The 27,146-nt window shown below is 42.6% G+C and overlaps 5 protein-coding genes across 8 annotated transcripts; 2 read left to right on the forward strand and 3 right to left on the reverse strand.

The window, feature by feature from the left end:
* The first annotated feature begins 457 nt into the window (after nucleotides 1-457).
* On the forward strand, nucleotides 458-1,690 carry gp9 (glycoprotein IX platelet). Its single transcript, XM_067239704.1, has 2 exons — nucleotides 458-598; nucleotides 915-1,690. The coding sequence occupies exons 1-2, from the start codon at nucleotides 492-494 to the stop codon at nucleotides 1,654-1,656; spliced, it is 849 nt and encodes a 282-aa protein (XP_067095805.1). The 5' UTR covers nucleotides 458-491; the 3' UTR covers nucleotides 1,657-1,690.
* An 892-nt stretch (nucleotides 1,691-2,582) lies between these two features.
* LOC136945714 (haloacid dehalogenase-like hydrolase domain-containing 5) lies at nucleotides 2,583-5,741 on the reverse strand. Its single transcript, XM_067239703.1, has 8 exons — nucleotides 5,484-5,741; nucleotides 4,680-4,883; nucleotides 4,474-4,586; nucleotides 4,284-4,377; nucleotides 4,148-4,181; nucleotides 3,860-4,034; nucleotides 3,514-3,702; nucleotides 2,583-3,286 (listed from the first exon to the last, which is right to left on the reverse strand). The coding sequence occupies exons 1-8, from the start codon at nucleotides 5,601-5,603 to the stop codon at nucleotides 2,890-2,892; spliced, it is 1,326 nt and encodes a 441-aa protein (XP_067095804.1). The 5' UTR covers nucleotides 5,604-5,741; the 3' UTR covers nucleotides 2,583-2,889.
* A 607-nt stretch (nucleotides 5,742-6,348) lies between these two features.
* On the reverse strand, nucleotides 6,349-9,789 carry cnbpa (CCHC-type zinc finger, nucleic acid binding protein a). The gene is made up of 5 exons (XM_067240058.1): nucleotides 9,686-9,789; nucleotides 8,146-8,263; nucleotides 7,926-7,991; nucleotides 7,492-7,690; nucleotides 6,349-7,340 (listed from the first exon to the last, which is right to left on the reverse strand). The coding sequence occupies exons 2-5, from the start codon at nucleotides 8,258-8,260 to the stop codon at nucleotides 7,223-7,225; spliced, it is 498 nt and encodes a 165-aa protein (XP_067096159.1). The 5' UTR covers nucleotides 8,261-8,263; nucleotides 9,686-9,789; the 3' UTR covers nucleotides 6,349-7,222.
* Nucleotides 9,790-12,445: 2,656 nt separating this feature from the next.
* raf1a (Raf-1 proto-oncogene, serine/threonine kinase a) lies at nucleotides 12,446-21,615 on the forward strand. 3 transcript variants are annotated; one of them, XM_067239447.1, is made up of 18 exons: nucleotides 12,446-12,841; nucleotides 14,326-14,552; nucleotides 14,675-14,787; nucleotides 14,901-15,003; nucleotides 15,101-15,258; nucleotides 15,584-15,676; nucleotides 16,963-17,116; nucleotides 17,631-17,747; nucleotides 17,909-17,933; nucleotides 18,059-18,174; nucleotides 18,340-18,457; nucleotides 18,614-18,698; nucleotides 18,860-19,036; nucleotides 19,144-19,190; nucleotides 19,337-19,455; nucleotides 19,588-19,719; nucleotides 20,114-20,248; nucleotides 20,367-21,615. In XM_067239447.1, the coding sequence occupies exons 2-18, from the start codon at nucleotides 14,352-14,354 to the stop codon at nucleotides 20,505-20,507; spliced, it is 2,034 nt and encodes a 677-aa protein (XP_067095548.1). In that variant the 5' UTR covers nucleotides 12,446-12,841; nucleotides 14,326-14,351; the 3' UTR covers nucleotides 20,508-21,615. The 3 variants fall into 3 exon arrangements, with proteins under 3 accessions (XP_067095548.1, XP_067095550.1, XP_067095551.1); XM_067239449.1 differs by having other exon boundaries at nucleotides 16,963-17,077; XM_067239450.1 differs by lacking the exon at nucleotides 17,631-17,747.
* Nucleotides 21,616-22,053: 438 nt separating this feature from the next.
* Nucleotides 22,054-26,375, reverse strand: LOC136946479 (peroxisome proliferator-activated receptor gamma-like). Of its 2 annotated transcripts, none has more exons than XM_067240832.1 (7): nucleotides 26,298-26,375; nucleotides 25,427-25,654; nucleotides 25,073-25,290; nucleotides 24,677-24,815; nucleotides 23,917-24,113; nucleotides 23,374-23,740; nucleotides 22,054-23,006 (listed from the first exon to the last, which is right to left on the reverse strand). In XM_067240832.1, exons 2-7 carry the CDS (start codon nucleotides 25,650-25,652, stop codon nucleotides 22,759-22,761), a joined length of 1,395 nt encoding a protein of 464 aa, XP_067096933.1. In that variant the 5' UTR covers nucleotides 25,653-25,654; nucleotides 26,298-26,375; the 3' UTR covers nucleotides 22,054-22,758. The 2 variants fall into 2 exon arrangements, with proteins under 2 accessions (XP_067096933.1, XP_067096932.1); XM_067240831.1 differs by having other exon boundaries at nucleotides 23,236-23,740.
* Between the last annotated feature and the right edge of the window lie 771 nt (nucleotides 26,376-27,146).

Genomic DNA, 27,146 nt, shown 5'->3' on the forward strand with positions numbered 1-27,146 from the left:
GTCTCTCATTTGTTTTGACGGTTACTAAAAGTTAGGGGAGGATCTCAGAGCCAGTCCCTTATAATGTCCAAAATTCTCACTAGAGGGCATGCTTATAAACATCGTTAAATGGATGTTTTCACACCCTCTAGTGGTGAACAAAAAGCGTTGTTGTACATGCAGGCATCTCCAGAAAAACATTGATTGAAAGGGAAGACAATGTAAATGAAATGTATTCATGTTCATATCGTTATATGCATCCTTGGCTCCATTTTGTGAGGCTAGGTTAATGGAAATTCATGTTTGCGATGCAGTTCTACAGTGCCACACAGACTCACCCATATGCCTCTACCCCTTTGTTTCAGATATACTCTTATCTTCTCCCTCCAGTGGTAGTTTTACGTGTCGCATGGCCCCAAAACGGCCTCTCAATGGTGCGATTGACATGCTTTGCTGCTGTTACATAAGTGCAAATGATCATTTTTAGATTTTACAAACACGTCCGTTACTAAATGGATGCTTGTGAATGCCTGAAAAAAACTCGTAGAATAGCACAGATTGACCTATGGACTGGGGATTTACAGAAAAAAGGCTTTCAACGTTGGCTTGACACTAAAAGGTAGGCCTAACTTTAGAAATGTAGATGCTGGCTAGACACTGAAAGGTAATCCTCAATGGGCCTCAAGTCAGTGTCCCAGGAAAACAATTTTTATTGATTTTTGGCTGTGTACTCATTACAAAATATTGCACTTGTATCTTTGTTACATTGTTTTGGGAAACAATCCTGAAAATACTTTTTACTTTAATTGAAAGCGCCTCACATATTGTCATAATACATTTAATTAGTGTTAAACCTTGCAACCAAAACAGTATTTTTTTATTTTTGTAATCCTAATAATAATTTTACGTGTATTTCTGAATAAATCTTCTTTTAGTATGCTTCTCGGTTCTTGTCTAGTCATCCTCCTCCTTCTGGATACATCCAGTGCACAGACTGTCCCCAAGCCCTGTCACTGTTCAGCCCAGGTTTCAGGACTCCAGGTCAACTGCAGCTCCCTGGGCCTCATTGAGGTGCCTCCTCTCCCCACAGACACTACTGAGCTGCACCTCCAGGACAACCAGTTTACCACAGTGCCCCCAGGGCACTTTGACAGGCTGCCTCTCCTGAGGAGGGTCACCCTGTCTGGGAATCCCTTCCACTGTGACTGTGGGATCCAGTACCTGAGGGTGTGGCTGCAGAGGAACAGGGCAGCTGTGTTTAGGGTTCCCACCTGTGTCAGTCCCAGGGCTGTGGCACACACAGCCATCACTGCCCTTAGTGATGCCCACTTCTCTTCCTGTGGTCAGCAGAGATGTACTGGAGGCCTCTATAACAGCCTGGTAGGGGTGATGCTCTGTGGCCTCCTTGCCCTGCTGCTGTGGGGCTTAAGACTGGCCAAACACTCTACCTTCACCCTGGAAATCGATGAGCCACATGCAGGCTTTGAGGCTCACTCCTTACACTCTCACAGGCCCAAACACAGGAGAAGGCGCCGGAGCATGCTATCAGAGAGCAGTGGGACTTCTGTCAACATTACCTGTATAGATGACTTAGACAGGGCTCGGATTAACATGGAGTTACTACCCCAGATAATGAATAGCTTGCATGAGAACAACATAAAGATAAAGGCCACCTGAGGTTTGTGTACCTGTGTGATTAAGAACTATGGACAACACTACCTACATGCTGATGAATGGGTTTTTAATGCTATAAGAAAGTTTAAATTCTTAAAGACTATAATTACATTTGTTGTGAATTGACTTTTAGTCTGCCCTGTACAGTAATGCATGTCTCGTTATCATTCGTGACATATTGGTCTTTCTGTTTCTGTCTTTTGTCATACAATTAATGGGAATGAGAACATTCTTACCACAAACAGGAGTTTATGTCAGGGCTTTATTTTTTATAAGGGAGTTATTTGTGTTCATGTAAACTAACATATGCTCTTTCCAGGCAATATTGAGCTTTTAAAATATGAAATGCTTTAACTGAAAGACACAAGTAATCAACCAATGGAAAAATTGCTTTTGTTATATTTATATCGTTCATATAAATATAAATGGCTAGTTACAGTTTGTTGTATGCATACGAAAAGAAATGCATACAATTATGGGTAGGATGAACAGCCCTGCAAGATATGGTAACATTAAATGAACATTTTTTTCTGTGCAAAAACATTAAATGGTTACACATGTAGGTAAATAGACAATTTAGACAGCACTGTCAAAGGACCATACTGCACTCTAAATAATATGTTCTTATGTTCTCACGGTGCAAATTTGCAATCTAATGAAATGCATGCATAGAAAAAAACAAGTAAAATGCATAATGTTTAAAGAAAAAACATTTGGACAAATGTAAATATAAAAAATGAATACGATGGACTTAAAAACATAGCTAACATAACTGTAATAATAAATAGAGGATGGGCGGACCATCTAAAAGTTTATAATGCACAAGAAAATACTTAATTACATCAAATAAGGCATTCTTTAAATGTAATTGTCATTGCTTACAATTTGGGTAATTGTGCTGAATCAACCAAAAACATCTATAAAACAACATAACAGAGAGAAAAACTGTTCAGTCTCAGCTGTCAAGTACTTGTTACAATGTTATGATTTGAACATGACCTTTATGAAGTTACTTCAATGCCCTGACTTGTAAACACTGTCCACAGTGTTGGATTTATCACAAGTAACTCGATAAAAGTGGTCTTTTCTAGTGGAGAACTGAGAGGGATATTTTCTAGAACTATATATCTCCAAACACCTATCCCTCTAATACTAACTTTCCCCTTGCACCTAACCACCTCAATCTGACACAACCCAAGACTATTTCAAAGGGTTTTTGAAAGATGACATCCTGAACTACAGAGGCACAAACTTCTCTTGCTCGAAGATGAGATCCACGGCATCGTGGACATCCTGCACAATGTGGCCTGGCTCCACCAGTGCAGGGTCGAAACGGAAGTCACGGTGCCCGTGAAACACAGTCTCCTTGATACACTGGTTAGCATCTGTGGGCACCTCTGTGTGTGGGTTGTAAACCCCTGTGCACACCAGGATGGACTTGCAGGAAGTGGCTAAGGGGGGAGCGAGTTCCCCCTCCCAGGCGTTGTCCACCTCCACATCTTCAGGCAGGGTTGTGCTGGAGCCAGTGGCGGATGCCAGCTTGGCCATTGCTTTGGACTTCTTCTTGGCTGTCCTCTCCTCCAAGTAGCGGTTGTAGAGGTTGGCACCGTATATGTCAGTCATGAGGTTGTCACTGGGGAAAGGACAGAAAGATTGAGAGTGAATGTGAGGCATGGGGGGGGGGGGGGGGGGATGGGTTAGGACATACCACAACATTCTTGTGCTGCCCTCATTGTGCATTATGCATCACTATATGACGCTTTGAAAACATCCTCCACTCATATGTCAACTCTGTAATGCTCAATAGCATTATGTTGCTTGGGAATCATCTCAATTGATGTTGCGTTATGTCCAACCTACCCTATAGCATAGAGGGAAGTGATGGGCAATCTCCATTGCTTCTCCACAGCCAGGCCCCTGATGAGATATTCTGCAAAGTGGTAGGTCAGCTCACTGGGTTTCCCCATCAGAGCCTCGTACTTTAACTCTTTACCTGTGATCTTCTTGTAAATGTTCTCTAGGCACACTAGAAAAGTCCCATGACCAAACCTGAATTCAAAAGAAATTTTTTTTTTTTCAAGTTCATTCACACAATAGCTTGGTCAAACTTTAAAGCCACACATTAAGCTAAGAATAGGAAAAATAAACTGAGTTGTTCTGTTGCTTTTGACTCATTTCTATGACAGTATTGAGCTATATTGGTTACCGTGGAGAATGCGCCTCAGCCATCCACATGAGGTCCATGTTGCAAGCCAGCAGAGGGAGGTGGGGCAGCTTCTGGGGCTGGTGGGTACTGCCCAGGTTCCCATTGGTCAACAAGATGTCAACAATTAGCTGCAGGTTAGTCTCCCATCGAATGGGCTCGCCAAAGAGAATCACAGCTGCAAGAACAGAGATATACATAACACATTTTATAGGATAAGCTATGAAGTCAGGAAACATTGCTGTGACAGTTTAAGAAAAAAACACATTTAAAAAAAATCACAGTGCTTACCCTCTATGTTTGGAAGGTTGACAATGGAGGTGGACTAAAAATAAAATAGTTATATTGATATGAATATTGTTACAATGCATTTCTTATTTTACATATTAGTATTCAATCCTAATAGTACCCTAGTTTTAAAACTCACAGGAAGTTTAGGTCGTCTGTTATGGTCCACCATGTCCAGCAAAGGGAAGGACTCTCTCAGCATGTCAATGCCAACCACGTTTTGGAAGCCCAGACTTGCAGCAATTCAAATTAAGGATTATCAAACAATGTGATAACATAATTATTACAGTTTTCATCCTCACAGATCAGGTATACAACAGATAGGATACTTTTTGGCAATGTCCAGGACTGGTCCTTGACCTGACACAAGAACACATCTCTCATGGTACTTTGTGAACATCCTCAGAGGACTATGGGACATAATGACCTGGTCCTGTGTGATCTGAAAACAATGACAGATTGTTTAGGACAAAAGTGGGACTAGGCCATCATATTTAGTAGAGCAGATCTATAGATTCAATTAAAGGAAACTTACAGGCACCCCAAGAATGTGGGAGAGCTGATCTGCTTTAGTTTGTCGAAGGCAGTTTCCCGCATTCGTGACAAACACAACTGGCACCACAAATTGTCCCTGAGAATTCACCAGTTTTTGAAAAGCCTTTTTGGCAGCAGGAATGGGAGTTTTTCCTCTGACAAGCACCCCATCAATGTCGAAAAGCAGGCCAAAGCCAGGCTGTGGCTAAAGAGAACCAGAAGAGAACCATGGGAAGATAAGAATTCATGTTATTTCCTGGATAATCAGATTTTTTGTAAGTTATTCAAATAAAAAATACAAACAACTCAACATTGGGAAACAATCACAAACACACAATGACCCTATGTTGTTCTGGAGCTTGAAGCTTAATGTGATCATTCAAGACACCTGGTCCCATTGCTGACCTGGTGATGCAGCAAAAGCCTGCAATATTGATGACAGACTGGGTGACAGAGATTGCTCATGTAGCACAAGTTAACATCATTATGGCCATTTAATAAAAAATATCTGTTACCAAGCCCATGGGTTGAATACCTAATGGTAAAAACGTATAATAAACATCTGAAATATTTCTAACTTGATTAGGCCCCTGCGTTGTTATAGGGAACATGTGTGATGTGTTATAGCCTATGGGTAAATAGGTTACATTGAATTAACATCTCAGAAAGGCACCGGAAAATGAGACGTTATCCATTTAATGATACGGAAACCGTGAATGAAAAATGTAGGCCTATCAATTGACACAACGCAACAATGTATCAACTGACAGAGGGATTTAATCAACAGCTGCATTTCGAATCGTACCTTGCCATCAGACACGGTTCCGCAAAACCCGCGCTGAGAACCGGCAAATCCAGCATTTCGCTTGGCTTGTCGGTTACTTAAGGTGTAAAACGCCCGGTAAAATGGCAGGAGTCCCTTCATCCCCCTTTCTTTTTTTTTTTTAGCTATACCGGCTATCTAGAAAAAAACAAAGCCCCGGACAAGGGGAGCCGGCTTAGCCTACGCAGGCGGTTCGGTACGACTTGTTTTTCCACGATTCTCTCTTATAAATATTCTCTCCGGCTGAGGCTAGATGACGACACATGAGGAGTGGGAGGTCCTTGAGCATTCTACTTTACCAACAAGAAGGGGGTTGAGCAGTGGCTGCGCTGCAACTGCAGCTCCCGCTGCCATTTTGAACATCAGGTTGAACGCATTGTGCTATGTAGGTCAAATATGTAATAGCCACAGTTGCGATGCAGTTTGATCGAAAGCGATCGTATTGCTTTCGTGTTGATACTTAATAGCTACTGTTAAATAGTAAAGCGGTAAAAAAAAATAACATCCATAATGGTGACAAAAATATCCTTTGTCTATGTGGACAAATATCCCTTTTATTATTGACATGGCTGCACATTTTATAGCCAGAGCTGAGGGGCAAAAGAACTGTCTTTTTATAGTCAAGCTAAATATAGACTGCGAATGCCACCAACAGGGATCTTGAAATGGGAATCTGAGCCAATAGGTTAAATAGAAATGCATCCCTTGGGTAGTTTGGCACAACTCGCTCTATTTAAGGAGTGAACATATGCGTGACATCCATAGATGTTAGAATGCTTGAAATAAATTATTTAATATGAAAAGCAAGTGTGTAAAACCTTAATGTTAATAATATACAGAAATGCAATGACAAAACAAGCTTCCTCCCCGTGCTCCTCCAACTTTATTGATAGTTTAAAATTACATTTCTATGTTCTAGGACTTCAGTTGCATTTTCCTTCCGACTTAAAAACTGAGTACAAGCAAATGGTATTTTTACAGTAGTCTAAGTGATATTGTACAAAAATAACATTTGATTTCTGTGAAAACATTCTCCATTCCCAAATAACTGCTAATTCTGCTGATCTGTTCTTGATGCTAATTTTCTCCAAGGTACACTTTCCCAAAAAGGTTTAAAGAAACCTCTACCGTGGACTAGTTACTGATACTCCATTAAATTGTAAACAGATTCTTATAAAAGAACATAAGATTCTTTTTATTCCTCCAAAATTTAACTTTGTCATAACATGTAGTTTGTTATCGCCCACTTAGCTGCTTGTAGGGCCCAGATGCATCATGTTGTGAACGTTTCCCATGTCATACTCTCTTGGTCAACTCGTATGTTATCCCACTAAAACAAACCAAAATAACCTTACATGGAAGTTCAGGTTTCCATTTACTCCCTTCTTACTTCTCATCTTACTGAGACTCACTTCCACAAGCCCAGAGGTCCTATATATCCCATATGTTTAGTCCCATTCATTTATCTCTGATCACCAGTGGCTTGGAAAGGGGGTTCTTTAACAAAGCATTATACATTACACCGCTACCAAACTAAACAAACATTTTTGTATTGAATGCAGAAAGATATTTTCACCCCTTTCATCATATTACATGTCGAGAGGCTCACTGGCCTGGGACTAGCCTCTGTCTGCCAACCTTTGGCCAGTGAAGAGGATTCAGAGAAAATAATACAACCAACCATCAATCAGAAAAAAAGGAGGGGCAACAAAGGGCACTGATTATGCGGTGGCTTCAATGGTGCATTCCTTTGCCAGGTGGCCAGTCTTGCCACAGTTGTAGCAGTTCATCTCATTGGATTTGCTGCAATGCACGGCAACATGACCAATCTCTCCACACCTGAAAAAATAAATTACAAAAATTATCTGTTGGACAATGGACCTCAGTATAAGGAAACTAAGGCAAACATGGCTGTGCATTTGTAGCCAAGCCCCCCCCCCCCCCCCCCCCCGCAAGGATTTAAAGGTGCCACAAATAATGCATAGCTCACCTGTAACATTTCACTTTATCACAGAGTTTCTGGATGTGGCCGAAGCCCCCGCAGGAGTAGCACTTCTGCTCGTTGGCGTGGTCACAGTCTCGGGCCACGTGGCCGGCCTTGCCACAGCTGTAGCACACCTGCTCCCTCTCCTTCTTGGGTTCCTTGCAGTCCCGAGAGATATGGCCAGTCCTGTGGCAGTTGTAGCAGGCTAAGCAGCAGAACAAATGTATTATTATTCAATGTTCAGAACAGTTTCTGCTCTTTAATTTTGTGTTGTGCATTGCTAGTTTTGTAAACTACAGTGATTCACTGGTGGTACTTCTGCCATTTAGTAAACCATTAGAAGTAACATGGTAAATGTCAGTTTAGGTCAAGTCATGTTTACAAACTAGTTGCAAGTACCTGCACTTAGCATTCAACGATTCAACTAGGTATATTCTCACCATCCTCGCTCTGTTCACAGTCCCGGGCCATGTGGCCTTGCTCTCCACATCGGTAGCAGAACTGGTCTGCAAACATACAGAAATCCATGTTTTAGTGCTTATGGACGCTGAGCTGCCATTAAGGACACCAAGCTTTCACAATCCTGGTTTATAATACATTTCTTAAACCATGCAATGTGTATAATTCACAAGGGGTGTGGCGCTGAAAAACATCTAGTACCCTTTCCACGTCCTCGGCCCCTGCCACGGCCACGCCCCCCAGCATTAGGACAGTTTTTGATCCAATGCCCAGAGCGGCCACATCCAAAGCACTCACTGCTGCTGCTCATGTCCATTATCTATGGACAAACAATTGACAGAATGCAGTTAAACACAATTCAATATCGTTTCCAAATGAAGCAGTAGAGTTGAACACAATTAAAAGTGAAATCAAATCAGTTTAAAAGCATTATTCAATGTTTAGGTAAAATGGTAGATTGTTGACCTATACAACTATGGGGTGTCAATAGACTAAAAGGAAGCATTATCCAGAATGAACCAAATAGGCCTACTTAACTACCAGTGCTATTAACTGGTAGATATGTAGATGCACACGCCCTGGGAATATGAATCTACTGAAACCTACTGGGGACTGTACTACTACTCGAGCAAAAGGTTCATCTTACTAGCAAATGACGTTAGCCATCTACGAGTCTGCTATTTAACTAAGTCTGAAGCAAGTAGCCATCTACAATCGCTACCTCTCTTCACTTACATAAACTTTGCAGTGAAATCATGACGATTCTTCTGTCCCCAGTGTTTGCTGACGATGCTAAGGACGGTAAATCGCGCATAAAATCTGCTAGATTAATAAGTAACCAGGCAGTAAGCAGGGCAGGAATATCAGATAGGTAGCACGTTACTTTGCAATTGATTGGACTTGGCTTGCTAGTCTAACGAACTGACTTGACTAGCAGTGGAGCTAATATTTTCAGTTTTCGATTTAGCGAGCTAGTATAATCAAAATTACAATACACCTGGTCTCAAAATTCACCCTCTTTCCCGCAAAGCAAATGGCTTGATAACACTTGACGCCTTGAGTACAGTAGTTAGTTAAAGTTTGTGCCTAGCTACCTAGCTAGGACTGCATGCGGGCTACAAGGCCAGTCTGTCGCAAGCTAGCGTGGCTAGCAATGCAACACATGTGACGTTCAGCGGCAATTGATTTAGTACTGCTAGTAATTTCCAGATTTGTGCTAGTAATTTTTGGAGCCATTTAATTATGCTCTGGCATCGTATTTCTAAAATAAATTCACGTAGAAGTAGTAAGAGAGACTTCGTCGACAAGACAAAACATCAGTGGAGGCTTTTTGGCCTTGTCACGTTGAGGTGCAGCTGCTTTCTCAACCCAACAACAGTTAGCCTAAGCTAGGCAGCTAGCGCGAGCTGGCTAGTGTGGTAGGGTTCCAGGCCGCATCGACGGCCATTCAAAGTCTAATTTTACAGTCAGGCTGCTCCACTTCAATGAAAAAAATAAATAATCGCCTCCTCTGAATAGACATGTTCTCTTCGATTTTCTTGTAAAATACACGAATATACGATTTTCCCGAATCCCGCGCAGATTGCACGTATTGACCAGGCCAAAAACCAGTCCCGTTAAATGGCATCAGCAAAATCACAAAATTAAGCATCTTAAAACCACCGTTTGATTGGACTTCTAACACGTTGATATTTCAGTCACTAATTATGTGCAGTCTTAAATAAACACATTAATTGCTTACCTTAGTTAGCTACCTAGCTACTGTTAGGTGATTCTTAGCTGTTACGCCTCCTCTCTCCGCTGCGCGACATGCGGTGTGAACACGAGTTTCAGGGAGGAGTGTCATTACATCAAGTAAAATTCACTTGGGCGCAATCTTTTTCTATAGCCAATCATACATGAGAGAATCTGGGAACCGCCTCCATGATTGGGCGAATCAGTAAACAAGAATGTCATCATATCCTGTCCACGACAGAAACTGCCGAATGCGGGCTCCCTGGAAGGTGAGGGTTGAATCTAAATGTTTATTGGCCTTACGTTTTGAAGCTATGATTTTCCTACACATTTACATATATATGTCACAGAGAACCTAAAATGTTCTTTTTTAGTGAGCAAATAGGATACGTAAGGAATGCCAGAAATGTGCATTTCATCAGAACATTATGCAGTGTATTGTAGCCAACCTTGTTTAATTGCTAGCATAACTGCTCGCTCAGTAGTACATTGTAGCCTACTCATTGTAATGTAGCCTACATTTTTTTATCTGGTTTTCTAGTATACCAGATACACCTGGATAAAAATGTATTGCATTATGGCATACATTTTCATTCGAAAACACATCACGTAGGCCTATTGGTCTTACTCGAGCTTTATCGATTTGGTCCCCTTCATAAGAATTTGGCCTCACTTTTATCAGACAGTATACAAAAGTTTCTGGATTTGTTTCCAGTGTGTATTACACAAACACGTTTTACTACCACTGAAGTTGTCACTATGAACATAACTCATGTACTATTTGAAGTTTCCCTTCTAACAATGGTCTCACTTTAATAAAAAAACAACAACATTGTGTGGATCGGGTATATGGTTCAAAGGTCATTATGGTCAGCCTCTCAACAACGGAAGAGAGAAAGTAAAAAGTAATTTGTGATGATGTGACCATTGGAACCATTCTCCCAATTCATTTTGGTTACATGTTGATTGAGAGAACTTCTATGTTTGTAATAGCAAAACGTAGGCCTACTTGAATAATTCATAGTAAAAGCCATTCCCCTTGTGGGCCCACCAATATGAGGGTGTGCACCTTGAACCCTAACCCTCAAGTCTATACAGTATCTCTTTCTAGCAAAAATTAGGCAATATTCTTATAAAGGGGGGCATTAATCATTACTGTATAGGCTGGTAATGGCACATGTTGGTTTGAGTTGTCTGTGACATTAATCTAAAGATAAAACGCAGTCCAAATGCATTCTGATGCAACAACAGTGTTTCTGTAAGATTGTTGAGCTGATTGTCTATAGCTTCAGTTCAGAAAAAACACAAATTTAGGTCTAAAAATACAAACCCATCTTCATAAGATAGATTGCATCACGTTTTGGGCACCAGATCAGTGGAATATCAAAGCATGGAGGTTTTAAGCATCTGTGCTGAGTGCTCATGTTCAGATCAATAAGTTGGAAAGATGCAATCATCATTTTCTTAAGGTGACTTTCATTGTTGCAAATCAAGGAACATATGTCCACAATTTCCGAGAATTATAATGGCCTCTGACACCCTCTACTATACTTATTATACATCGGTTCTCATAATTTTGGTGGGATGCAGACCAGTTTATGAATAATAATGCATTACACAATGAGCATATTCATAAATATGGCAAGTGATGTTTAATGGAGTACCTTAAGAGGAAACAGCTAAAGAACAGCCCTGCCCTCTTCCTCTCTATACTGTACATGTACAGTGTTTGGTCTACTGTTTCCTGGCATTAGGATTATTACAAGCCATGACTAGTATAAAAATTGAAATAGGGATGTAACATGGATGGTGAAAATGTGATTGTTTGACAGGACACAGTATGATCATCAAAGCATCTGAATAAGAATGCATTTAGCTTCGTATAATCATCACAGGCTTACACCATACAGAGGAGGGGAATGTGATGTAGCTGAGAAGTGCAAGCTAACTGTCTTCCTTCTACTCAAGCCTGTTTCGTTGATAAGACCCTTGAGTCTAGCTCGTCACCATTTGTGGGCATTTCAGTTGTCCTCAGCCTGGAATACTAAAGATGGTAAACACATGGTGAGTGACAGGTTTAATATGGGTAATATGGTTCCTTTGGGTCTTCATTTATTTGGAATGTATTTTCTATGTCCAGTCCAATGGGGAATCATTTGTCATATGAAAATGTTTTGGAAGATTCAGTGGCATACACGTATCATATATTGATATTGCGTCCAACATAATGGGGTTTTCTAAGTGGCAATGTTCTGAAAAGCTTTATCTTACAATGAAGTTTGCACAACAAAATCCACAGTTGCTGCACTCTTTTTCTTCACCAGAGGATGGTGCACGTGTGATTATTTTGATGCTGATTCTGCTATTGAACTATTCACAATGGAACTCTAGTTCATTTTTTTGGATCAAAACCATCATATCTATATTTAATTTATGAAATATATAACCTAACATTGGTAAGTTAAGTTCGTCTACTGTATTAGTGCATAAAATATACCATCAAAGCGTTGACTAAATGTAACATATCATTTGGCTATATGGGCCGTGTAGTCTGATAAATAGCACTGTCCTGTTTGTCGCGGGGGTTTGTCTTCTTTTTGTTCAGATTTTTCCAACAGAAAATATCATGCTTAGTGGAGTGGGTGGGCTCAGTGGGCTGAACTTGTGTTCTCATGGGCAGTGTGTATAGTTGCAACTCTCGTTGTGACTGCGAGGTCCTGTTTCAATCACTGGCGTCAGACAGGCGCACGGCAAGAACTCAAGCCCTTTCACCTTCTCTGTGCATATCGTAAATATTGATTGGAATGCGACCAGAATTTTTGCACTTTTAATTCTTGACCACAACAACGTAATCTGCGTATGTACTTCACATAATCGGGATTTTGGGAACGTCCATCGCTATGCCTGTATTACTTTTTCCGTTCGGATCAAATGAAAGACACTGAAATGGAATGTTAATTATTCTCATTTGAGTTTCACGCCATATAATAATTTTTGCACTGGAATGGTGCGATACGTGGATCTATATACCGTTCCATAGCTTCACACATTTTGCTTTGATCATATATAGGTTTTTTTTCTGAATGTGTTGCAAATATGATGATGTCATCGGCTTCACTTTTCCTCAAGTTATGGCGGAGCTGAGGTTTTCTAACTTTCTTTGGTAAGTAGGCTCTAATGCTTTTTATTTAATGACCGTTGGTCAATGATACCATATCTCTATGGCCGCTATATAATTGCAATGTAAGAGTTCGTTTTTTAAATCATAATTAAAAGTTTGGAAGCCGATGTTGCGTTTGGATCGTTAGAAAAGGGCCCAAACAAGCAATATTCTATATAACGTTGCATGTTTTACAAAACTGTTTTATCGTTAAAAATTGTTAAGTTGTGCTTTGTACTGTAGGAATTAGAAATTGATACTCGTTGTTTTATCTCCTTGCAACCAATGCAACAAGTTTGAAGTAGGCTATATTTGACAAACCAGCCTATTTTCCTGTCCGTAAAGCTGATTAGCAATACGCAACTGCTTCACTCAATACGTTTTGATGTTTGAGTCACTGGATGATTCGATATTGTGGTGATGATGGTGCTGACAATCGCCAATATACAGACACAATAATGCAGATATATACTTTATGTTCAGGCCAGTCAATAGGCTACATGAAAAGTTTTCCATTGTTAGTTGACCAGATGAATCAGTTTTTACTGACCACAGTAGTGTTTCACATTGATGTTCATGCAGGTTGTAGTCTAACCAAACATATAATAAACACAACCACCCGAGTCATGCTGGGCTCTACTACTCTGGGTCTATGGTATAGGCCTAGTTAGTGCATCATTACTGAGCTGTCCTATACCTTGTCTCTGTTGGGACATATGGACTTTGTGGGTTTAAAGTTAACCACGAACATCAGTAAATCATCTATGTATGGTCATTGTGTAAAACACTTCTACTGTGTCAGAGAGAGAAAAAGAGAGAGGGAGTGTACTGTATTTGTATTGAAAACATAGCTGGGAGGACAGGCTCAGCCTATTTGTGGTTAGGGCTGGCAAACTTAATTGTTATAAACTGTATTGTTTATAATGTTCCTAGTGATTAGCAGAATACAATGCATAATGCCTTCAATTTGATCAAGGATGATGACCTTTGGGAAAGCAAATGCTTTATGACCGGTTTGTATCTGTATCAAAGTGAACAAACGTTTGTGTTTTGTGGCTTGTCCCTCAGACTAGCAGGCCAGTTGGAAGTGCATCCAATAAAAGCATGGTTGACCTTGAGTGAGGCATGAGATTCTCCTGGCCTGACTGGATTAGTTTATGTCCACACTCCTCACAGTATTATGGCTCCTCCCTCCTATACACCAAGTAGGCGGGTGAAATCTGCAAATGTTTCTTTTTGCTTCAAAAAGCTTTGTATGTATACTCTGTATAGTGTGGGCTTTAACTGGAGTTCAGCTCTGACATTATAGGCTACATGAGACACTTGGACTTGACTAACTAGACACATCAGTTTGGATTTTGCAGATGCAGAGTTGCAACGCTGCGGTAATGCTCAGGTGGTTGGCTCGTGGGAAAATGTTGGCAGTCTTCGCAACAGAGAAATGTGTTCACTGTCGCCTGCCTCTGTCTCTCTCCTCTTTGTTACAGACCAGTGAGAGCACTTGCCTTTGCTAATGGAGAACCTCCAGGGAGCGTGGAAGAGTCTGAACAACGGCTTTGGCCTTAAGGACTCCGTGTTTGAAGGGCCCTGCCTCTCGCCCACCATGGTCCAGGGATTCCCGTACCAGCGGCGCTCCTCAGACGATAGCAAGGCGCCCGACTCCAAGGCGAGCAGCACCATCCGAGTCTACCTCCCCAACCAGCAGCGCACTGTGGTGAGCTCACCAGGCAGGATAGGCCAGCCGAAGCAACAAGGCTGATACAGAGTCTACTGGGCATCCTGAAACAGCTTAGGAGTTCTGACATAGCTGTGTTCTGCTGCTCCCTCCCCTTCCAGGTCAACGTGCGAGCAGGTATGACCCTGCACAGCTGCTTGATCAAAGCCCTAAAGGTTCGGGGGCTGCAGCCAGAGTGCTGTGCTGTCTTCAGACTGCACCATGGACAAAGGAGGTGAGACCGGCCTTGTGCTTGTGTAGACTTGGGGATGTGACAGTCCAGTAGGTTTATGAACAAAACCACTTAATGTGCTCCAATTGGACGCTTGTTTCTGTCTTCTATTGCAGTAAAAAGTTGCGAATGGATTGGAACACTGATTCTACCTCACTGATTGGGGAAGAACTGCTGGTGGAGGTTTTAGATCACGTACCACTGACAACGCACAATTTTGTATGTATCTGAAGTCACTGTAAAGAATGTACCCAGCCATCAAATGCAAGTATTTCTGCCTGAAAAATCAACAAATGAATTCCAAATCATCTCTCAGGTTCGGAAAACATTTCTGAAGTTGGCCTTCTGCGATATTTGCCAGAAGTTCCTGCTGAACGGTTTCCGCTGCCAAACATGCGGCTACAAATTCCATGAGCATTGCAGCACCAAAGTGCCCACAATGTGCGTGGACTGGAGCAACATCAGACAACTCTTGTAAGGCTCTTATACTGCATTCAGAGAAGATATACTAATCCCTATTTTCTTTGTTGAGCAATGATGTGGTCTTTATGAAATAAGTCTGACAATTGAAGTCACAACATTGCACCCACATCTTGTTAGAGTGTAACTGAATAATTCATTTGTCCTTACGTAGTAATACAGTTAAGTAGATCATGTAAAATATACAGACATACTTTGATGGTGACAGCAGGCTCGCATGATTGAGTCTGCTGTTAGACTGCTTACTTTCACTCACATATCATTCGGCCTACTTGCCTTCAGAAGAGAGCATTGATTTGCATGGTTATTCCCTTTGTAGGTTATTCCCAACACCGGGTGAAAGTGGTGGTCCCTCCCTTCCTCCCTTGACATCCAGGAGAATGAGAGAGTCCCTGTCCCGCCCCCCCAGCAGGTAAGGTTTCAGCCCCTGTTATCAGCCTAAACCTCAGCCCATGACCATCTTCAGCCATGTACCAGCTACCACTGGACCTTATCGGATGGCTACTCTGAACAAGCAACTTCTGATCAGCAGCCAGCTGTGTCACAATCACACAGATATATCCCACCACCTTTGGGTTACAGGTTTATGGAGATTATAGGAGAGATTGAGACAAAATTAGGTTGAGTGGAGTTAGTTAGGAGGTGATACTTGACTTACATGTCATAATAACCAGTGTCACTGAATGTCATTCTTGCCCGAAGCTCAACTGTTACAGCTGTACTCCGAAAAGCACCTTAAGTTCCTTAAAGTTTTTGAATAAGTCTTTAGCTTTAGGGCTTACAGTCCAGTGGGCTGATGTAAGGAGAGGCGTGAAAAGATCCTGTTGTTTCAGCAGCACTTAGAACAGTTAGAAAACACTGCTAACTGCCAAATGAGCTCTCACACAGGATCAAATTGTTCCATTCAGAGAAATCTCAAATGCTCTTTGGAAACTTAGTCCTGTACTGCCAAATGAGGGATTTGTACTTATGAAGTGCACTAAACTGTTCTGAGTGTGGTGTAATGTGAGCTCTGTTGATGTATGTCACTCCTACACGGAGAACTGTTTTCAACAGTTACACACAGCACAGAACCTGACGTGCCAGTCAGCTCCAGTGACCCAAATCTGCATAAATCATGATCATCCTCGCCTCTCATTCTGACTGTAATATGAAGTTATGATGTTACATGACCTGAATTATTCTGACTGGGTTGAGTTTCTATACTAACTAAACTTTGTGCTGTAGAATCATTTCAGTGCTAGGCGGAGACTGAAAGTGAAATACAGCTACCCAACCACGAGCCAGAAGTGAAAGGAGGGGCAGTGTTTTGAAACATAAGCACTGGTATACTCAGTAGTAATATAACTATGCTGGTTTCTAAGTGTGTTGCACTTTGTTTCATTAAATGCACAGGCACATTTATAATGACCAGAATTGACAGGAAAAACAACAAAATGACTTCTGTCATTTTGTTGTTACTTACTTCCTCTTGAGATAACCAATGATCAAGATAGCTATCCTCAAATGTGTATAGCAGTCTGAAACTAACTGAAACGAAGGCTTTCTGTTTCTGAGGCTGGGAACAAAATAGGACAACATGGCAGATAAGCTGGCACCAACCCCACCCCTGTGAGAATGGTTTGATGAAATTGGAGTTGCAGTGCTGCTGGGTGTTGCTTCTCATTCTCCTCCTGATATTCATCCCATCCCATCCAGTTCCTTGCACCGCTACTCCACCCCTCACGCCATCAACTACACCACGGCCTATCCCCCTACAGTGGGCGCTCTGTCCCAGAGGCAGCGCTCCACCTCCACGCCCAACGTCCACATGGTCAGCACCACCCTGCCCATCGACAGCAGCATGATCGAGGTAACAACACACCAGGAGGGCCCCCAAGGCTCTCCTGGAGGACCAGGCAGCCTGTCTTTAAATAACCCTTCTCTGAGAGTCATCTGGCCCTCTTCCATGCCAGGCATCCCAACCATGCTCCACTGGCTCTGCTCTGTGATCTGCTCTGCCCACTCTCCATTAAGTAATTCACCTGGAATGGGTTCTGCTTGATTTGCATGACTCCCCTGTTTATGTGTGATCTTTGTGTGTGCCATTTCTTTTCTACCATGTAGCAAACTTCACATCTTCCTGTCTTATCCTGATTTTCCCCTGCTAGTTTGCTTTTGTATGCCTCGGTACCTGGGTGTGAATCTAACTGTGCAGGGTTAGAATTGGCACTCCATGTGGAATATTTCCACCTGAAGCTCTTTACACAAACACCCGGGTATGTCTCAGTCTTTCCTCCCTTTCCTTCACTCTTTTTCCCTCTTTCTCTTCTCCTGTCTTCCTTGCCCTTCCCTCCCGTGTGCTCTCTGTTCCTGGCGGAGAGTAGCTAGCCTGCCTGAATGCCTCCCCTAGCTCCTGGTGCCGGAGGTTTTGGCTGAAGAGGAGAGTAGGTATTGTCCGCTTCTCCAACTCTTTAGACGTGCCGTCAGAGAGCCCAGACCAGGTTAGGAAGCCCAGTGACTGAGTGCCGTGTTCACACCAACATGGTAGACATTGGAAGAGACTAGTATCCAGGTTTCTCCTTCCAACAGACCTATCCAACTATGGAATGACATAGTGCAGTCTGACCAATCTGACTCATCTTTGTGTTTTGTATTCATCCAGGATGCAATGCGTGGGCCTGACTCGGGTATGTTCTTCACAGTTGCACAGATAGCTTATACATGAGTTCAATACGACCACAGCGACATTTTCCAGCTGCACCTCCTACTCTGGTACAAGCCTGTCTGACATACCTCCATTTTCATTCTGCAGCAGGGAGCTCCCCTAGCCAGAGTCCCACAGAGTGGTCCCAGTCCCAGCCCAAAGCCCCTGCGCCCACCCAGCGAGAGAGGGCTCCGTCCTTCAACTCTCAGGAGAAGAACAAAATTGTGAGTCATACAACTTCAAACTTTAAGAAGTGTAGTCAGGAAACAAATTGTGATGTCCATACGGTGTAATAGTAACCTTATTAAAACAGGCTGATGTCAAACATAAAGTAGGTTCTCCCAGTTGTTTGTCATTAGTTGTGCATTATGCTTTCTGTGGTTCCTCAGAGACCAAGGGACAAGCGAGACTCCAGCTACTATTGGGAGATTGAAGCCTCTGAGGTAGTTCTGCACTCTCGCATTGGCTCAGGCTCTTTTGGAACCGTATACAAAGGAAAATGGCACGGTGAGCATGACCCTACTCTTCAGTTTACACTTGGAGCCAGTCATCTTGAGTTAGCTTCAGCACTATCATACCAGCATGGCATTGCTGCCTCAGAGTATAGTTGTCTGTTGTGCTGTACTGGTATTCTTCTATGACCTGTGTATTGGGTGGTTACAGGGGATGTGGCCGTGAAGATCCTAAAAGTGGTTGACCCCACACCAGAGCAGTTCCAGGCCTTCAGGAACGAGGTGGCTGTCCTGAGGTAAGACCTGGGGAGTGCTGCAGTCGCTGCCAGCAAGGGAATATGGCCGCTCCTTTACTGTATTTGTTTACCGCTAATGAATTCTTAACCAATATTTTTGTTAAGTCGCTATCTCATCTTTGTTTTTTTGACTTCCCTTTCCTCTCTGTGTCTGGTTGCAGGAAGACACGACATGTCAACATCCTGTTGTTCATGGGCTACATGACGAAAGACAACCTGGCTATCGTGACCCAATGGTGTGATGGGAGCAGCCTCTACAAGCACCTGCACGTTCAGGAGGCCAACCTCAAGATGTTCCAGCTCATTGATATTGCCAGGCAGACAGCTCAGGGCATGGAGTGAGTGCATACTATTTCACATTCAAAATTGAACAGGGATGGCAGCACCCACTGCGATGGATGCACATTGTAACATTCAACTCATTGAGAGTTTGTTTCTTTTTCAGCTATTTGCATGCCAAGAACATCATCCACCGTGACATGAAGTCAAACAGTATCCTTTACTGTCAAACTCCCTCAGAATGTCTTTGTCGACATCTAAGCCACCCCATGCGAAAACTTGTCAATTGAGAATGAATTAGACTTAAGAAATATATGTACAACCTGTAGTCCAACTCTGCTTCCTTGACAGCAATGCATATATCTTCTTACATGAAAGCCTGACGGTGAAGATCGGAGACTTTGGTCTGGCCACGGTCAAAGCCAGGTGGAGCGGCTCTCATCAGGTGGAGCAGCCCTCCGGATCCATCCTGTGGATGGTCAGTCAGAGCTCCTGGTCCTAATAAACCCTCAGTGAAACACAACGTCGAAACAAAGCACCATATTAAGTCTTTTTAATGGACATTCCAGGAAATCACAGTTTTTTTCTCATTTCTTTCTTGCCTGGCCAGGCTCCTGAAGTGATAAGGATGCAGGACAACAACCCGTACAGCTTCCAGTCTGACGTCTACTCCTATGGCGTTGTGCTGTACGAGCTGATGACGAGAGAGCTGCCCTACTCCCAGATAGCCAACAGAGACCAGGTAGACCATGGCATGATTCATCCCAGCAGGTGCTGGCCGCCCTCATGCCCCATGCCCATAACTTGTTCCTCCTTTTTTGATTGCAGCCAGATTGAACAGAATAGCCTGTGTGTGATGTAGCTTCAGAAGTGTTGCCTGTGTTTCCCTGCCTGGTTCTCATGTTGTGCAGGGACCTCTGCCTCGAGGGACGGAGGGGCTCTGGGGCACTGTCTGAGCCTGGCAGGGTGGTGGTGATGGGGGGTCTAAGGCATTGTCTGAGCCTGGCAGGGTGGTGGTGATGGGGGGTCTGGGGCACTGTCTGAGCCTGGCAGGGTGGTGGTGATAGGGGGTCTGGCCATAGGCCCTTTGTATTTGAATCTCTCACGTCTCCGTCTCTTTCTGTCTCCTGTCACAGATCATCTTCATGGTGGGTCGTGGCTACCTGTCTCCAGACCTCAGTAAGCTCTACAAGAGCTGCCCTAAGGCCATGAAGAGGCTGGTGGCTGACTGCATTAAGAAGATCAAGGATGAGAGGCCACTTTTTCCCCAGGTAGCCCTCTGCTCAGACATGACACACACACCAAGACTTGATCTTCAAACGTGTAGGGGTTAGAAACCCGCTAATGACTACATCTTCTCAATCTCTCATTTGTCTCTGTTTTGACCAGATCCTGTCATCCATTGAGCTGCTGCAGCACTCGCTTCCTAAAATAAACCGAAGTACCTCTGAGCCCTCGCTGCACAGAGCCTCTCACACGGAGGACATCAACGCCTGGACTCTGACCTCCAGCCGACTGCCTGTCTTCTAGCCCAGCTAGCACTGCCTCTGGCCACCATCAGGCTGCCTGTCTTTTAGCACAACAAGCACTGCCGCCTGCCTCTTTTGCCTCTTGCCTCTGATAAGACTGCCTTTAGTCTACCACAGAAAGCACTGTGTCTGGCCTTTCCTGCCCCCAGGCATCCATGTAGCCACTATGTAAGGAGAGAGGAATGGGGTGTTTTGACTTTATGGAAAGAGGCAGTGTATGTTTCTGATCACTGACTGATCTGCACCAGTGGAAGATTGATGTAAAACATAAGAGTCATGCAAACCAACTCGTGGAACAGTGTAGAGATGAATTCACGTGATGATGTACTACAGAGCCCTTGCACTCTCCATTGCTATTATGCGTGCAATGGTCAGAATGGCAATAATGTGGTTTATCAAATATGTAAATATTGAGCAAGCAAAGCTACCTAGAGACAGAGAAGCAGGGTCATTGAAGGAAACTCAAGAGAGAAGTGACTCTTCAGTTGGAAAGCACACCCTTCTTTCTGTTTGACTGCCCTCGGTTCTTATGAAGAGGACTGCCGTAGCTTATCGTACCTGCTTGAAGGAACAAGCCTACAACCCTGCACAACTACACCTCCCAGGATTATAAACAAACGATGCAGTCTATTTCTTGCACAGGAGTATTTGATTTTAAATTTTCCATTGTCTTAATCAGAACCGTATAAAGATTGAAAATTATTATCATCGTCTTCATATCAATATCATTGCTTGTTTTCCTATTTTCTCAAGTCTGGAAATGAAGTACATATAGTCAGCAGAAGCCAAGCATGAGTGGTTGAGGGAAAATGTTTTAATTTGCACATTTTAACAAAAGCGATGGCTGTGTTTCTTCAGTCCATTAAATTGGTTCATGGCTTGTAGTCAGATCAGTAGCTAATGAACACACAGTTTGATCAGTGTGTGTTATGAGCGGGCCATCGTGAGCTGGATATTGGGCAGTTGTCTTTAATATTTAAGAATGATTTGAAATCTAATTTGTCTGCCACGTCTTTTTTTCTGGAGGTTAAACATTTGATTGAAAACTTGAATGTCATTTGTTCTCTATTGTTTTAATAAAGTTAAGTTAAACTGATGCATAACAGTCACACTACGGTGAGTCACTCTGCTTTCCGTCAGTAAAATCCCCACACGTACTGTTAGCAGTGAAGTGGTATTGGGACATTCCAGCATTGGGCAATGTCACTACACACACTAGTCACCTTATTTCATGATTGTCATCACAAAATGCTTGTGTCCTTAATGTGTGTCACATGAAACCTGAGACTGTTTCATTAGAAGTGGGGATGGCTGGACTTTTGGTTCTTGGTCAGTTGACCTGGGCTCAGTATGTGACATGTTAGCATTTGGAATGGGATTTTCCCCTCATCTCATCCAATTGCTCTGGATAAGAGTGTCTGCTAAATGACTAAATGTAAATTGTGTGTTTCAAAAACCACAGGGAGAGGAAAAATGGCACACTGTCATCAGAAGTTATGAAACATAACAAACACATAAGAGTCCATTAGCTATATGTTTGTGGTTTATTTCTGCTTTTCACAAAGACACCTGAGAACAACATCAACACTTTGGTAACATTAGTTACCAAATATCTAAAAAGCACATGCTCCAAGACATGGAGATGTTGGCACGTGACATGCTGAAAACACGTTACCAAGGAGACAGGGACAGGCATGGGCATGGTGACAGGTGCTTGTGGATACCATGGGACAGTGGTAGCCAGACGGCTGACAGATTCCTGGAGCCAATTTCCTCCCTGATGACATCTGTAGCTTCGCACACAATCACAGCAAACCCAGACCACAGCAGAGGGCTCAGCCAACTATACATTTGGTTTCTCATAAGACCAATTCTGCCGGACACCACAGTGACAATGAAATTCCAACCAAAGCCAATTAGAGGTGTCATAACCAAATGAGCCTAGGGATTTTCAGATAGTATAATCTGTGTTAACATGATGTCATGCAACATTTGTATTTGGTGCAAACAGCATCCGGATGGTGAAACGGCAGGTAGTCATTGAGTTGTAACAGCCTCCACCAGATGGCAACAGTGAGCTGCTTTGAACATCAGTCAGAACAGTGATTGTGGTTTTAGAAATGGCACAAGAAAATGTTTGTACGGAAAATTATATTTTATGATGCAATCATACAGTTCCAGGCAGACAACATCTCCCACACCCATCCTCTCTTGGATTTCAACAAAGGCATTTCTCCAGTAAATCCCCAGTGCTAGTACAGGTCCTTCATGATCTCTCTCAGCAGAGGGTGCAGACACATGTCCTGCTCCGTCTCCTTTAGGAGGTGAATGAGGCGGACGTGGTTAGCCACCAGTGGCCGCAAATCAACTATCTTCTGTAGGAGCTTGGCGAAGAGCTGTGGGCAGTCAGGGTGGAGGGTCTTCAGCTGCTGTTCCAGAGCCTGCAGCACCATGTCCTGAAGGTCCTCGATGGGCTTCACGTTCACCAGGCCTGGCCGGTCTTTACACCGTAGAAGGGGGTGGGGGTGAGGGACAGGAGAGGACAGAGTGAGAGAATGATCAAGAGAGATAAGTTAAGACTTGCAATGGGGAGGAAAATCATCTGGTCATTGATCTCATATACAGTATAATCAAAGAAATTCAATTTACTCAGGGTTTAGGGATTAGTTTGGAATCTGTCTAAAGATGATTAATTTTCATCTAAGAGGGAAATTTAGTTGGATATTAACCTCCACAGAGAAGGATGACAGCAATAAAAAGTGCTATGTCACTATCATTCAGCTCCAGCATGTTGAACTTCACCGCAAACTCAAACCTGGGCTCCATCATATGGCAAAAGGGACTGCGCAGGCTTTTGAAGAACTCACGAGTTAGGAAGATTTGTCCATAAGCTAACAGTGTGCCATCTTTGTTCATGAGTGGCACCAGCATGACCGTCATGACTTCCATAGCCCCGTGCTTCAGCAGAGTCACCTGGTCATTCATGTCCAGCTGACTGAAGCCTGGGATGCTCTTGGCAAACTCAGTGAGCTCGCGCACTGCCTCGGCCAAGCAGAACTGCACTCTACGAAAAAAGGAGAGTTCCAGCTCTCCCTGGACGTCCTGGGAGCAGGGCTGGGCCGGCAGGGTCAGATGAGGTGGCTGCTCAGGCTTCTGGTGATCCACCAGCAGCTGTCTGCAGTTCATATAGTACTGGCCTGTCACCATGGACTCCATGTCATGGATGACAAAAGGCTACAAAGGAAGGTGGTTATTTCCTCTTAAGTTGTTTCATAATAACAGGACATATGATTCCTGTTGTGTTTTTCCATCTGTGCGTGAAATTAGACAAATATGAACACAGATGCATTCATTATAAGAATGAAACAATAGCGTTCAGAAGTCATCATATGGCAAGATTTTCTCCTTACTGCATTGCTGTTTGCTTTCCCAGAGAGGATGGCTCTGGCCTTGCTCTTGGTCAGGGGGAAGTGCTTGTGATAGGAGCTCACCAGGAGCCTGGACAGGGCCCTTAGCTCTGCAAACTCAGGGTTGCTGGGCTCCGGCTCCAGGTACTCTGTTAGCACCTTCTCCCTCTCCACATGGGGCATACGGCCGAAACGGATGGCTGGAGGGTAGACAAAGACCTTATTGGTTGGAGTTAGTATTGTCTGTTTAAAAACTGGTGCAAAATTGTGAACAAGACTTCTGACACAAGCATAACTTTTGCATTTTGATGCGTTTGTTAAGGAAACCAATATCCTTCCAAGATATCAACACAGATTTCTTTTGACTGACATTAGTGGACTGACATTAATATAGCTGATCTGAAATCACAGGAATTTTTTTATTACAAACAAGAATTTAAGATTTTCCACTACAGTAGTTTTAACAATACCTTCAATTGAAATGATTTATAGTACAATGATCACTGTGAGGTAAACTGACCTTAACAACTAAAGATAAAAATGATACTGCATATCCTTGACTGTGAGACATTCAAATGGAAGGACCTGCATTATTGTGGCTTCTGTCTTACTTTTCCTTCAGCAAATACTTTGTTTTGTAAGTAACCTTAAACATAGAAGTGACCTTACATAACACTGATCTTTGAAATCATTGACTGAGTAGATAACTGGATTGGTATGCCACAATGTTTTTTTTGTTAGTCTTTAACGTAATCCTGCTTACCATCGTGTGACATGCCAACCTGGAGACACTTCTGAAAGCGACAGTATTGGCACTTATTACAACTCTTAATGTGAATCCGACAACGCAGGACACACCGTTCATACTGCAGTTTCAACCTTGTGGTTCTCCGGAAGAATCCCTGAGAGGAGACAGACCGACAGACAGACAGACATAAATGATTTTGCATCTCTATTTGTCACATATTTAACTTCATTCATTTCACTCATTTTATGAATTTTACGACTAAAGGGATCATAGTCTAGCAGGTGTTTCCTCATTGTGTACTGTTGAAGCTTAATCTTCCTTTGTACAATAAAGAAAGCAAACGCTAAGTATTAAAAACAAAGGTTGCCAATACAGGTTTACTACCACTTCAGGATCAGTTGGAATTCTAACCTTGCAGCCCTCACAGACATGTACACCATAGTGGAAGCCAGAGGCCTTGTCCCCACACACTCTGCAGTCTATGTCAAGGCCCATGTCCCCTGGTGAGTCTGTGTCACCTGGGGACAGGAAGGGAGCCTGGGGTCTGTGTGGATGCAGACCCATGTCCTGCTGCTGCTGCTTCTGTGGAGAAGGTGGTGGTGGTAATTCATGCTCCACTTTCAGTGAGCCTAAACATGAAGAGATATTAGGTAAGAGATTAGACTTTATCAAGGGAAACAATTAACATGAAAAAAATACCTCATGACTAGGTGAGTAAGCAATGGCTGGTAAACTACAGCAGTTACTGTGTGACTGTGGACTTACTGTGGTATTGGTTGAACATGTGATGGGATGGGTAGCAGTGTGTGTGCTTTCTGTCCCTGGCAAGCTGTGTATCTCTGTGACTGTGTTGCAGGGGGGCATGGTGCTGGTGCTCCATGGCAGACAGGAACATCATGCCAGAAGGGTTTGCTCTTGTATCCATCTCGGCCAGGTCCAGTGGGCTGAGCCCAGAACTCATGTCCCAAACATTCCACTGCCTGTCTACCATCTCTGAGAAACCAGGGAACAGAGCAGCACTTAAACAGCATTAGAAACAGCGTTAGTGTGGTAGACAAAAACACTCTTTTCTGCTCTGTATCACCACTACACTTCATTTCTAGAAGTAGTTAATGATTAACTGCTAAATGAGTAAATGGTTAACTGCATGGGGATTTTTTTAATTTAACTTCAAAGAAAAATGGGTCAACATAACCCATTTATTATAGACTGTTTCTTCATTCTATTTTTCAAATTGTGTTTAGTGTATTTAGTGTATTTGTTAAATTTATTTGAGTACCTGTACAGACAGGTAGCTGTACAGACATGTACTCAATAACTCATTCATTGCGCTCAGCAAAAGGCTCAAAGGTTAATGATGGCAAAAGATAAAGGAAAGATAAAAAATGCCTCTTCACAAGAATTCTGAGAATTCCCTCATCCAAGTCTATAATGTTACAAATACCTCCAAACTCTTTTAATTGTCTTCAGATCAGACATTGATCAGACAGTTGAACATGATCACATAGGAGATACATTTACAACATATTCTAGGATACCTGTTTGTACAGTTTTTTTTTTTTAACACAGAACAGCTTTCACAGATAACCCTAACCCTAACCCATAAATTCACAGAAGAGAACTAGAGTACACCAACCTGTCTTTGTTTATCTTTTTCATCAATTCTGTTAAGATTGTTCGTTATCGTCCTACAAACCATCAATGACTTCCAGACTTGAGCAGGTATACTGTGTGTCAGGCAGCCAAGTGACACCTCATTTATGGTTAGTTTAGTTTAGTGCACCTTCCTTCCTTTGCCCTAGCTAAATCCCTCCCCTTAAACTCACCCTCGAGTGGGAAGGAGGAACACTATCTGTACAGTAGAGGCATAAAAAGTTCTGTAAGAATGAATGTATGATTTCATCGGTGGACAGATGATAAATTGGATTGTATCTCTGAATATGTAAACAAATAAATTCTGATGTTCTTACGTTGCCTTGTTGTTTCAATGTACACCTATCCCATGTTGAAATAGGCTTGTCTTGTACATTTTGATGTTTATTAGAGATTACAACAGGACTACAACAACAATGGTGGAAAAAGAACATGCAAACCACATTGGATAAATATACATTTCACAAATAAATTAGAATCTGACAACAATTTACCCACAGGTGCATTCAACATATTACCTTGAGACACACAATTGACCTGACATTAGTAAGATCATTATTTAACTGGTTTGAGATGTTTGTATGACAGATAATACTGAACTTTAAGTTAAATGAATAAAAAATAAGGATTCACTGTCAAAACACATGAACCACAAAACATGCAACTTACATCTGATGTGCATATCCACTGGAGTACAGGGACACCTGTTATGATGCTATATGTTTCTCTGAGCCTACGTTACTGTATGGTTGACCTTTGCGCACACTTAATATAAATGAGAAAGCCTAGTCTGTTCTGACTGGTAGAAAACATGATCACAGAGGAAGGTGAA

This window comes from Osmerus mordax, chromosome 7 (genome assembly GCF_038355195.1).
Source record: "Osmerus mordax isolate fOsmMor3 chromosome 7, fOsmMor3.pri, whole genome shotgun sequence".
Lineage (NCBI taxonomy): Eukaryota > Metazoa > Chordata > Actinopteri > Osmeriformes > Osmeridae > Osmerus > Osmerus mordax.

Coding starts and splice junctions, on each gene's coding strand:
- gp9 (XM_067239704.1), top strand. CDS start 492: ATGGATGCTTGTGAATGCCTGAAAAAAACTCGTAGAATAGCACAGATT. Junction 599..914: donor CGTTGGCTTGACACTAAAAG/GTAGGCCTAACT, acceptor ATCTTCTTTTAG/TATGCTTCTCGGTTCTTGTC.
- raf1a (XM_067239447.1), top strand. CDS start 14,352: ATGGAGAACCTCCAGGGAGCGTGGAAGAGTCTGAACAACGGCTTTGGC. Junction 14,788..14,900: donor CTGCACCATGGACAAAGGAG/GTGAGACCGGCC, acceptor CTTCTATTGCAG/TAAAAAGTTGCGAATGGATT. Junction 17,748..17,908: donor CGTCAGAGAGCCCAGACCAG/GTTAGGAAGCCC, acceptor GTATTCATCCAG/GATGCAATGCGTGGGCCTGA.
- LOC136946479 (XM_067240831.1), bottom strand. CDS start 25,652: ATGGTAGACAGGCAGTGGAATGTTTGGGACATGAGTTCTGGGCTCAGC. Junction 25,291..25,426: donor CATGTTCAACCAATACCACA/GTAAGTCCACAG, acceptor CTTCATGTTTAG/GCTCACTGAAAGTGGAGCAT. Junction 23,741..23,916: donor GGAAAGCAAACAGCAATGCA/GTAAGGAGAAAA, acceptor CTTCCTTTGTAG/CCTTTTGTCATCCATGACAT.
- cnbpa (XM_067240058.1), bottom strand. CDS start 8,260: ATGGACATGAGCAGCAGCAGTGAGTGCTTTGGATGTGGCCGCTCTGGG. Junction 7,691..7,925: donor CTGTGAACAGAGCGAGGATG/GTGAGAATATAC, acceptor TCTGCTGCTTAG/CCTGCTACAACTGCCACAGG. Junction 7,341..7,491: donor GATAAAGTGAAATGTTACAG/GTGAGCTATGCA, acceptor TTATTTTTTCAG/GTGTGGAGAGATTGGTCATG.
- LOC136945714 (XM_067239703.1), bottom strand. CDS start 5,603: ATGAAGGGACTCCTGCCATTTTACCGGGCGTTTTACACCTTAAGTAAC. Junction 3,703..3,859: donor GCTGAGGCGCATTCTCCACG/GTAACCAATATA, acceptor TTTTGAATTCAG/GTTTGGTCATGGGACTTTTC. Junction 3,287..3,513: donor ACTTCCCTCTATGCTATAGG/GTAGGTTGGACA, acceptor TCCTTTCCCCAG/TGACAACCTCATGACTGACA.